A 12,125-nucleotide genomic window follows, 5' to 3' on the forward strand; every position below is an offset into this window, starting at 1 on the left:
GTTCTCCTGAGTGTATAATCCACAGCATACATTTGCCAGAATTATTATCTCTTTGTTAATTTGATACAGAAGACAGGTTACATTGATGTTTTCATTGATGGTTTAAAATTAATTAAAAAAATTGCTACTTGAATTCATTCAGATTATTTTTTTCTAATTTTGTTTGTGCTTAGATAGTCTTTTAAAAATTGGGGTTATTTATACCACAATCTGATTTAAGTTAAAAAAGAAAATAAATCTATGTATATAGCATCATTTTGGCTATGGCTTTTGTTGACTTTTTAACAAAATTCAGTTCAATTTTCAGGTATATACTGCACAAATAAAGTGGAAAAATGATTATTACCTTGTGATTGTAAGCTATTTAAACCCATTCTTGCAAAAATTTAATTACGAATTTTCTACTAAAGTATATTTTTATAAAACCATCTTTAAGAGTAAATTTATTGATCAGATAATCACAAACTTTGAATAATTTGCTATTACATCCTAAAATAACAGGTACAAGAGGACCTTAGAGTCTTCTTGAAATTTCCTTTCTCTGTCAGCCTGTATGCTGATTTTAATTATCCAAGGTCAAGATCTTTTTTATGGATGGGACAACTATGAGAAAATTATTTATTGAAAGTGGCAAATTGTCCCACTCTGGAAAATCTACAATTGTCATTTGATCCAAATGCATTGACTGGACGACTCTTATTTTTATAAGGAAAGAAGCTGTTTTCAATTTAATAGTCATGTTGTTAGTTCTTTCTCAGATGACAAAAATCATAACATAATTTGACTACTAAAAATTCCACATGAATTAAAGAATAAAGCATATAAAAAGGAAATAATAACTAAATATAACAAAATAAGAAAACATAGGCATCTGTACGATTTTGCGGAGATACACGTACTTCTAGATATAAAAAAGCAAGAAATCACAAAAGAAAATGTTGCTACATTTGAATACCTAAAGATGACAATCTTCTGCCAGAAAAGCTACCAGAAATAAATTTAAAAGACTACAAAAAAGTATTTGTAAGATATATGACAAACATACACAAAGCTTATGAAGATTGCTAATGAATCAATAAAAAACGGAACTTCAATAAAATGGCTAAAGTGTGCCAGTGAAAAATTCTCACACCCTGACATGAGAAGGAAAAATGCAAATAGCTAGTAGATATATATGAAAAATCACTCAATGTCACTAATGATAAAAATACATTTTAAAAATAATAGCATTTTTCTTTTCTACCAAAATGATAAATATCTGAAGTATTATAATCTAGGGTGATGTGAAATAAATACTCATAAACTGCTGGTAACAATTGCTACAAATTTTTTGGAAGGAATTTGTACACTACTCATCAAAAACTTTAAAAATACACATACCATGTGATCCAATGTTTTCACTTCTAGAAAGGTATCATAAAATATTTAAAGATATGCACACAGATTATGTTCCAAGGGCAGTCTTTCCAGAATTATTAATAACACTGCATCTTTAAACAATGCCTAATATCTAATAGTAAATTACATATATCTAAAGAGTAGAAAAGATTTTACAATTATTAAAGTTGTGTTGTCGGAGACTGTAATGACGAGAAAATATTTATGTTATTAAGAATAAAAATAAAAGTAGGTTACAAATTATTATTCCAGTTTTGCAGTACACACAGAGTTAAAAAAAAAAAAAAAGCAAGGAAATTCCTCAACATGTTAATACCATTAACAATGTTATCTCTGGGTGGTAGGATCTCTAGTTATTTTTATATTCTTCCTGATTCTTTTCAATATTTTCCAAAATGTTTACAAAGAACATATATTGTTATTATAGTCAGAATATAGGTGTGATACACAAACCTGTATGTGTATACATACACACAAGCACACATATACAGAGAATTTCATGTGGAAATTTTGTTAAAAGGACATTAGAGATAATGCCACAAACAAATATGCCACAGGCCAACTTATAATGAGTGGGCCACGTGGATTTGTCCAGATATTCAATAATCAGAAATGTGGATGCTTCTTTTGAAAAACACGATAACTCACCCATTTACAGAATCTGAGATCAAGAAGGGATCTTGAGATCTCTGCCACTGAGGAAGGCCTTATGTCCATCTTTTTCACCAGTTGGTGCCCATCATCTAGTTCAGTATGTTTTTGAATGAAAGAAAAAACGAAGAGCACCCCAGTCACTGTACAGATGGAAAAACTGTTTCCTCCAGAAAACACAGGGCTTAATGCCCAGTGTTACACATCTCCACGAAATAACACCAATAGCAGCAATAATTACAGCTACTACTACTACCAACACATGTCACCTACTGTGTGCCAGGCACTCTTCCAAGTGCTTTATGTACATCAACTTACTTAATCCTCATAATAATCCTACGTGGTGGGTATTATTTTCATTAAAAAGGTGAGATAACTGAGTCACACACCATGTCTACACCTCAGTCCTCTTTCTTCCCCGCCATTTCATGCACACTCTAATCACCTAGAAATTCGATCTGACGCTAGCCAGCATGGATCCTTACAAGGGATGTTCCGAGGGGGCATCTGCGTGTTTGTGTGCAATGAGGAAAGTGGGAAGCTTTTTAAACATCCGCCGCCAGAAAACAATGTCCTGATGTCCTGTATTTACTCTGGCTTCATCCCTGGAGCGCCCCTCCCAGTGGGCCACGGGGACCTGAGATAGGCGACTCCACAGGGACCCCAGCCTCTCTCGCCCTCTAGCGCGAGGCGAGCGCCGCGCAGCCCCTCGGGACCCGCCTGGCTGGGCCGCAACCCCCGCCCGCGCCACCTGCTCCCCAGCTCCCGCGTCCCCGCCCCGCGTCCCGCCCCCGCGCCGCGCCCGCGCCCCGCGGTCCCTCCCTCCGGCGTGACGGGAGCACCGGCGCTGGTTGCCCGGGCCGCGAGCGCAGCGGAGCTGTCAGCGGGCGGACGGGCAGCGGGTGAGGGAGCGGCGAGCCGAGCGCACAGCAGTCGCGGCCCGGGAGCCTGCGCTGCCGCCGCACCCCGGGAAGGCTGCCTTGCCGCCGGGCCGCCGACCGCGGCGGGACGAAGATGTTCTTCCGCGCCCGGGGGCCAGTACGGGGTAGGGGCCGGGGGCGGCCGGCGGAGGCTCCCCGGCGCGGGCGCTCGCCGCCCTGGAGCCCCGCCTGGATTTGCTGTTGGGCGCTCGCCGGCTGCCAGGCGGCCTGGGCTGGGGACTTGCCCTCCGCCTCCAGCCGCCCGCTTCCTCCTTGCCAGGAGGTGAGCAGCACCTGGTCCTTTACCTGGAGTTTGCGGGGGGAGGGCGCGAAAGATGAAGGCTGAGAGCTGTGCCGGTTTATTTCTGTTTGCCATCCCCTTTTCCTTTGCTTGGAGAACAGGGGCTTTCGTTCGCTTCGAGGGGTGAAGTTGCCGGCCCCGGTGGCTGGCCCGGAGAGGGTGTGTGGCTTCGCTCTCTCTCGGGGGATGCTTTTCTGTCCGCACTCGTGTGTTTTGGGGGCTCTGCAGGACTTTGCGGCGTCCTTTTTGGAGAGCCAGGTTTGAGGACCTAGGGTCGAGGGAAAGATTTCAGGAAGGGGAGGAGACTGGGGAAGCCCTACCAGTGGGATTTAAAGAACCATCTCATCACAGCTTTTCCAGAGAGCCAGACACAGACACCAGAGGATTTCCCGCTCCTCCTCCCCCTGTCTCCACTCCCCTGTCTCTGCAAACGCCTTCGTCCCACTCCCCTGCCCTCAGCTTCCTGATTAAGGCCCTGTGGGTTTGCTAAGCCAATGTGTGGTGTCACTTAGCATCTCTCTGACAAAATATGGAGTTGAATTAGGGGGAAAAAAAGAGTATGTACTTGGTACAGAAGAGAAAGGTTGATGATGGAGAAAATTAGAAAAGACAGAGTGAATATGCTCCTTTTGGGAGGTGCTTTATCACCTGGCTGAAGTGTTGCCGCGGTGTATTTTATAGCTTGTGATTATTGTTGATTTACAGCCAAAAAGGATAAACTATGGGTGATGACATTTTTATCTGGCTTTTAGAAGAACGAGACAGTGTGACAAAAATTTACAGGGGGTGTCATTGGTACTTGCATTGGGTGTTTATCTTTCCATTTAGTGTTCCAGAAAGTGCATCCTCTTAATGAAAATCAATGAGGGGAAGGAAGCAACATTTCTGGCCTACTTTGATTGTGTTGGGAGGATATACGGAATAGATACTGTTTTTAGGAAGATTGTTAGGAATCAGGGCGATGGGTCATTTTAATTAATGTAGCAAAAATAGGTTTGCCAATAGGCCCTCTGGGAAGAAAGGCCAGACCCTCTTCTTTGTGTATGTTGCTCTAACTTCTGAATTTTACTGAGACTTGAATTACAGAGTATCTGTGTTCTAGACATCATCCATCATCTATGGATTTTCGTCTTTCTCTCCTACAGTACAGGTCCCAGGACAGACTGAAATGAAAGAGAATCGGATCAAAGGCTTGTGTGCGAACACACAGCAATGTTGTAATTGGGGAAATCAGGGCAACAGCTCAACAAACAGCTGTGTTTAATTTTAGGGCTTTTTAGTATAATGAGCTTAACCTATATTCTACAACTTTACGTATCACCTGGGAATAATCTATTATTCCAGGTTTCCACAGAAAGCCGGTTCTTGGACATTTCAGATTAAACAGTTGTGACAAGATAAACTTTATCCTCCAGCCCTTAACTTCTAATATGCAGAATGTATTTTTCTAAACTGAAAGGTCTTAAGCTTCTGATAACATCGATTCTTAATAATGAAACTCTGCTTGAAGTAGGCGAAGGTCAGGGTCAATAGAAGTGATGTCTTTGGTCTCCACAACTGGACTAATCTTTTAGATGAACACATGTCCTACACATGTATACCTAGAAAGAAGAGTCTGCAACCTAAAACAAAGATTGAAAGGAGGGGCAGAGAGATGACAGAATGTTCAGGAAGGCTGGCTTCACTTAATCACAGGTCCCTATTGCATTGGCTTTAGAAATTGCATGTGACTCATCCTTTGAGATCTGAAATTTACATTTTCTTTCTGAAAAATGAGAATAAATAAAATATATAGGAGGACGCTATTGAGCCTGCCTTTGGCTGTATGTTTTTATAAATGGTAATGCACAGATCCATTTATGTTCTTCCTGATGACTGACAAGTAAGAGGACCTAATGGGAGTTAGAGGTTCTTGGAAGTAGAAGAGGCCTAGTGACCTCCCAGGGGTTAAATCTGTTTGATATCTGGTCTAACCAGCGGAGCTAATTTACAGAATTGGTCGTTGTTTTTCTCTGACATTGTTTTTAAGAGGAAAGTGGGGAGGGCAAGTTATTTTCAGGCTTTGAAGGTAAGGGAATGTTTGTGCTGGAGGTGGGGAAAGGGTATCCTCTTGAGCTCAGCCCTTTCCTCTGAATACAGTTATGGGACTGTGGGCTAAACGCCTGTGAATAAAGACACAGTTAAAGTAACTACTCTGTGTTCACTCCTGCTCGTTTCTCATTTTCCACTTTTTATTAACATTGAAGGAGGCAAATGCCACAAAGGACAGACTATGCAGTGGGGAACAGAGTGAGGGCAGTTAAAGTGAGGGGTTTTCAGGCTGAAAGCTAAAAGCAACTCTCAATATGAGAGAATGTTGAGGAGTATAGAAAAAGCTATAGGCCATTTTGAACCTCATTTTCCCCCAGTAGTTTGTGTCACCCTCATTTATTAATATTTTTATAGAAGTAGTCATGTTTAACAAAGTTACATAAACTCTGATTTTCCTGCCTGGTTTTAGAGGAAAGCAACTAAAGGAAGAGAAATGCAGAGAACTGGCCTGGGAGTCATCCAGTTATAATTGCCTGAGTTCAGAAAAAAGGCTCTTCAAAAACTAGGTTATGGGTAGAAGTTACATTTAGATTTTTGCAGAGGATGGGACTCTGGGGTGAAACTCATAAAATACACGTTCCTTTGTCAAAGTCTTTGGATTATGGAGTCGAAAGGGGGAGAAAAATTATTGTGTTGGAATGTTCAGCTGGTGATCAGATCAGCAGTGTGGAAGCACACGCACAAACAGGAAGCGATCGTTTGGGAGACAGAAATAAAAGGAAAGTCAATGTGCCGGCAGATGAAGCGTAAGAATAGGATGTGACTTTGGAAAATGGTATTCAATGGAAAAAAATGAGGCCTGGACATCAGAAAGTATAGAATTCCTTAGGTTTTTGTATGGGGTGAACTTATAAAAGGTAAATCTTCTTTGGGTTTCTTGGCCTGTGTTTCACTTGTAAAATGTTATTAATAAAACATGACCAATTATTTGTGTTATGAGGATGAAATGAGATTAATATAAGATAAAGGAGAAAGTGAGGGTTGATTATTGCTAGATTAGTAGAGCTAGATCCTGATATTTTGGGAAGAGTCTACAGTGAGATTCCTGACGTTCCTAGGATAGGCCCATCCAAGATTTGGCATGACATTTTTGCCTCAGTGAATAATAGGGCTTAATGGGGCTGCCAGAGCAAAAAAATGTAAAGGTCAACAGATAATTCGGAGTTGCAGTAAGGTATCAGAAGATAGAAGAGTGCAAGAGAGTAAAAAGAACAGAACTAATTGGATTATGTCTGTATTATTTACATTTGGTAAATTAAATCACAAAATAGCTGATTCTTAGTTCACTGCTGTAAAATCTTGCATAATACAATTCTGCTGTTCTCCCTGACTACTGAATGATGAGTTTTGCTAACAGTTTTTGTTCCACATTCAGTTTATACCATGTGCTAGGCAAAATGTCAGATATGAAATTAGTAATTTAAAGAATATAATTTAATTGGATAAGGATGAGACAGATATGTAAACAAACATTGCAATTAAGTGACTTGAAGCCACGAAAGAGGCAATGGGCCATCATATCTACTGGGGGGGATCAGAAAAGGCCCTATGGAGGAAGTGAATGAGACTTAATTGATAAGTAGGAATTTGCCAAGCAGACAAGGGTCAGATGTGAGTGTAGGCTAGTTTGGGGGAAAGACATTTCAGGTGAAGAGCACAGATTGAAAAAGGGCAGAAACATGAAACAGCATTGTGTGGTAATTGGTTCTAACTGAAGTACAGCATGCAATGAGAAGCTTAATGAGAGACGAATCTGAAAGGCAGGCAGGAGCCTATCATAAGGGACCTTATATCACACCAAGAAGCTGGTCTTCATTTGGTAGGCAATCGGATGCAGTAGTAGGACTTCAAAAAGAGGAGTAGTATGCTTTAGATAGAATTGGCAGTGAGTGGATGCAGAAGGTGAGAGAATGAAACGTTCTAACTTGATTAGAGGATGGTGCCTCTTAACCTGCCTGAGAAGAAATGTGAAGAAGATTGGATAAGGAGCTTCTTCTTTCTGGAACGAGTGACTTTATGTAGAGTTGTTGAGTAGGCAGTCAGATATTATTAGGCCCTCTTCCTCAGGGGCATGGTGTGGGCTGGTGTGGTGACCTGGGAATAACTTGAATGAAAGACATTATTGAAATTACTGGATTGGTTGAGATCATGCAGGGAGTGAGAACAAAGGGCTGAAGATAGGACTTGGGTTTTACCTACATGAAAGGGGACAGAAACCGAGTAGTTCACAAAGGAGACATGTAGCTAGCAATGGCTGGTAAAGAAGGAATGTGAGCGTGGAGTTGTGGGAAAAAGAAAAGCCTTTGAAGAAGATAGGGCTCATTGTGTGTCAGTTGCCCAGTGAAATCCAAATAAGATGACAACTGAAGAGAGAAGATTGAATTTTGTAATTAGGTCACTGGTGGTCAGCGCCAGAGTGGTTTCTATGGGATGGTGGAGATGGGTTGAGTGTTAACTGGGAGGTAAGATGGTGGTGATGGAGTAGAATTGTGTTATAGAGCCTTCCTAGATTTGGTAAGCTGCTGGGTCTTCAAAATCCATATAAACCACAAGACCTGTAATGGTCATGTTTTTTGTTTCAGAACTTGATGGGCACAGTTGAGAAACATCCTTTCTGCAGGAAGTCCCTGAAGGTCATGGGCTATGGGTGAAACTGTCAGAGGTTCTAGAGTCACACTGTTATTGAAGGAGTTAGGACTCAGCCTCTGTTTTCAAGCAGTTAACGTAACTAATCTTTCCTGTTAATGCCTGTGGAGGTGAATTTTCCATTTCCAGTTCTTATGCTTAGAATCATTTCTCATGTTTTAGGCAAATGCGAGCAAGTATTCACACCATCAATATTTACAATGTAAAACCAAGAGTTGACAGATCTGTGAAGTGTCACATTTTAGCACAAGGGATGGAAATAGCAGAGCATAGTATAGAGTGGCACGTTTTCCTATCATAGTGTCTTCTTCAGCAGAGTCTTGCATCTTATAATAATTCTTTATTGTCAGAAAACACCAGCCACATTTTGGTTGCTTTTCTTTTCTCTTGAAGAAACCACAGATTATTCTCTTTTCTTTTTGCCTTTCATCATCTGTGTTCTATGTAGTATTTCAATATTCAATATGTATATATACGTATATTTATCATGTACTTATATAACAGGTATTGACAATGAATGGATGAACAAAACACAGGCCCCTGCTCCATGGAGCTTTGTAATCTCAGGGGAGTAGGTTTAAAACAAAACCACACATCATGCAATTACATTTGCCATAAGTACTATGATGGAAAATTTCTGTGTGCAGTGAGAATGAATAGCCATCCTAGTTAGGGGCTGGGAGCAGGTGGATTACTAGGAAAAGATGTTTAAGGTAAGATCCAAAGGGATGAGTAGGAGTTAGCTGGATGCACGTTGTGGGTGATGGTGAGAGAACATCTCTCACAGAGGAAGCCTCCTGACCTAGATCCATCCCTGTATCCTATCCTTTCCTGGACTAGTAAAAACAAAGGATCTTTTCTCTTCTCTGAATTCTAGTCACAGCCTATTGTTTACTCTCTGACACATATATGCTGTCCCACAAGTGTTTTGCACGCACAGCCCCCCACCCCATATAGATGAATGAGTTGTGCTCTCTCCAAGGGCACCCAGCTAAAGGGGTAAGAGCAAGAATCCATCCATTTCTCAGCATGCTTAGCTATATGTCCTGGCACAGGTCTGCATGTACCTGGAAAAAGGGATACCTTTTTCTAGTTCATATGCCCAGAGGGGGTCACTATTTTCTAAATCACACAAAGGCACCATTTGTTTTACCAGAGGCTTTGAATACACAAATGTTATCTCTCCCCTAGTACATGATACGTTCCTTGAGGGCAAGAATTGTATCATCTTTTTAGCAAACAGTACTGTCTTTTTGTTTAAGGCATTTTGGAAGTTTTAAAAATGAGTAAGACATATGTCCTTTTCTTTGGGAGCACTGATCACTGACTTAAAAATATAGTAAGTGAATAGTTTCTGCTTTTTCAGTTGTAAACAGGAATTGATCTTTATGATACATTTAATTCTAATCAACATCTCCTCTTGGTTGTACCAGATTTAAGACCCTGAAATAAACCCTAGTGGTCAGTTTGGGCGAGGTGGCCCACACCTGTAATCCCAACACTTTGGAAGGCTGAGGTAGGTAAATCGCTTAAGCCAAACAGTTTAAGACCATCCTGGGCAACATAGCAAGACCCTATCTCTACAAAAAAAAAAAAAAATTAGCTGGGTGTGGTGGCATGGGCCTGTAGTCCCAGCTACTTGGGATGCTGAGGTGGGAGAATTGATTGAGCCTGGGAGGTTGAGGCTGCAGGGAGCTGTGATTGTGCCACTGCACTCCAGCGTGGTTGACAGAGCAAGACCCTGTCTCAAACAAAACAAAACAAAACAAAACAAAACACAACACAAACCCTGTGATCAGAATATACTGAAGTTAATTCTCAACTCAGTTTACAACTCGAATTGAAAGTACATTTATTACCCTTATTCAAAATGTTGCTTTTATAAGGTCTTTTCTCTAGGTTAGTAGTCCACAAAGTGAGATCCTAGGACCAGCAGTGTCAACATTAGTTAGAAACTTGTTAGAAATATAAGTGCTTGGTTCCTGCACACAACCTACTAAAATGGAAACCCTGGGATTGAAGCCCAGCAAGAACCATTGCACTCAGTATAAAGAAAGGAATTGATATGGTTTGCCTGTGTTCCCACCCACATCTCCTCTTGAATTCCCATGTGTTGTGGGAGGGACCTGGTGGGAGTTAATTGAATCATGGGGACAGGTATTTCACATGCTGTTCTCATGATAGTGAATAAGTTTCTTGAGATCCAATGGTTTCATAAGAGGGAGTTTCCCTGCACAATCTCTCTTCTCTTGTCTGCTGCCATGAGATGTGCCTTTCACCTTCCACAATGATTGTGAGGCCTCCCTAGCCAGCTGAAACTATAGGTCCATTAAACCCCTTTCTTTTGTAAATTGCCCAGACTTGGGTATGTCTTTATCAGCAGTGTGAAAACGGACCTATACAGGAATACAGTTTAGTTGCCTGAAATCCAGGGACCCATTTCATTGCTAAAATTCCCTAAACTGTCACCCTAGCTTACTTCCTGCTTCTGCAGGGTGTCTTAGAAACTCCTTAAATAATCACATCAAATGGACCATGAGATTCTCTCATTACCATGAAGTACACCAGCAAGTATTTCTTAATTATCTTTTATATGTCAGGAATTATGCAAGACGCTGGTGATAAAACAGGATGCAGAGAATATTGTCATCATTCTCCAGGAGATCATAGCTTGATAGAAGACACAAATATGGAAATTAATAAGCACCTCTTTCTGAGATTGACATTAAAATAGAAAAACATGGTAATGTTAAGAGAGTATGGTCAGCCTTCTTGGTAAATGTTTTCCAGTGTTTGCTACTTATGGGGGAATGATGTTTACATTTTGGTCCAGCTGCAAAGTAGTGTCTTGTTATAGTACAAGCAGTATTGAAGGTATTTAAGAATCTAATGCAAATGTGAGCCCTGCCACTGGTTTATGTGACCTTCAACAAATTAACCCCTTTAAATCTTTTCTTGTCTGAAAATAGACAGAGTAAAACCTGTCTTATCTATGTTAGAATTGCTGTGAGATCAAGCTAATGCATTTGAAAGCACTTTGTAAATTCTAATGCAGTTGCCAATATCAGTTATTATTCTCGTGTAGTGAAGAATAGTGTTTCTCAGGAGGTGCCTTGAAGTGTGAAAGACCTGGGATATGGATAGGTAAATTTGTTTACTTACAAAAATATTTTATAGGAGTACTTTTTCTAACTATAAAAGTTATGCGTTGTGAAACATTGTACCCAGTTGATTGTTCTGTCATCACTGAAATTTACTTGGCTTCAAGCACCCCAAACTCTCCTGGGTTTCTCTTAATCCATTGTAATCCCTCTCAGTTTTTGCCAGTTTCTCCTGACATCTTGACATTGCCATGTTCCAGCGATTTATTCTTGGCCCTCCTGTCTTTTCTGTCATCCTTACACTCCTAGTGATGTCAGGAGTCTCTTGGCTTTAAATATCACCTACATGTGGATAGCTCCCAAATTAACACTTCCTTTGTGGACCATCCCCTGGAATCCTATCAAGCATAGCCTCGGTGTCACCACTTGTATAAGTACCTTAAATCTGACATGTACCAAACTGAACTCCTGACATTTTCCCCAAACCTACTCCTTGTATAGTTTTCTCCATTTCATTGAATGGCAACTCCTTTCTTCTAGTTGCTCATATCTAGAACTCTGCAATCTTCACTGATGTCTTTTCTCCTACATCCTACATCCGTCCTATCAGCAAATCCTCTTCCCAGTAGCTGAATCAGAACTTCTCACTTCTCCTGTAATTTCTGGGCCATACCACCATTGTATCTTGCCTGGACTATCACTGTAACTTTCCATCTTGATGTCACAGTGCAGCTCAGAGATAACATTAAAATATAAGTTTAAAACTGTTATTCTTTTGTTCAACACCCTTCTAAGGCTTCATTAATACAAGACTGTATTAGGCCGTTCTCGCATTGCTGTAAAAAAAATACCTGAGATTGGGTACTTTGTAAAGAAAAGATGTTTAATTGACTCATGGTTCTGGAGGCTTTACAGGAAGCACAGTGCGGGCAGATGCTGGGCCTCTAGGGAGGCCTCAAGAAGCTTACAGTCATGGTGGAAGGCAAAGGGGGAGCAGGGACATCACATGGTAAAAGC

The 12,125-nt window shown here is 40.8% G+C and overlaps 1 protein-coding gene across 8 annotated transcripts in view; it reads left to right on the forward strand.

The window, feature by feature from the left end:
* The first annotated feature begins 2,879 nt into the window (after positions 1-2,879).
* The window catches only part of ELAPOR2 (endosome-lysosome associated apoptosis and autophagy regulator family member 2), a 276,913-nt gene continuing 267,667 nt past the window's right edge, over positions 2,880-12,125 (forward strand). For 3 of the 8 annotated variants that reach the window (XM_063634910.1, XM_055272847.2, XM_055272849.2), the window contains exon 1: positions 2,939-3,252. In XM_063634910.1, the coding sequence (XP_063490980.1) occupies positions 3,064-3,252 (189 nt within the window). In that variant the 5' untranslated portion in view covers positions 2,939-3,063. Of the gene's footprint in view, positions 3,253-12,125 lie in introns of all 8 variants that reach the window. The other 5 variants (XM_063634909.1, XM_055272846.2, XM_063634921.1 and 2 more) reach the window with 4 other exon arrangements.

The sequence above is a fragment of the Symphalangus syndactylus genome, chromosome 3, assembly GCF_028878055.3.
Source record: "Symphalangus syndactylus isolate Jambi chromosome 3, NHGRI_mSymSyn1-v2.1_pri, whole genome shotgun sequence".
NCBI lineage: Eukaryota > Metazoa > Chordata > Mammalia > Primates > Hylobatidae > Symphalangus > Symphalangus syndactylus.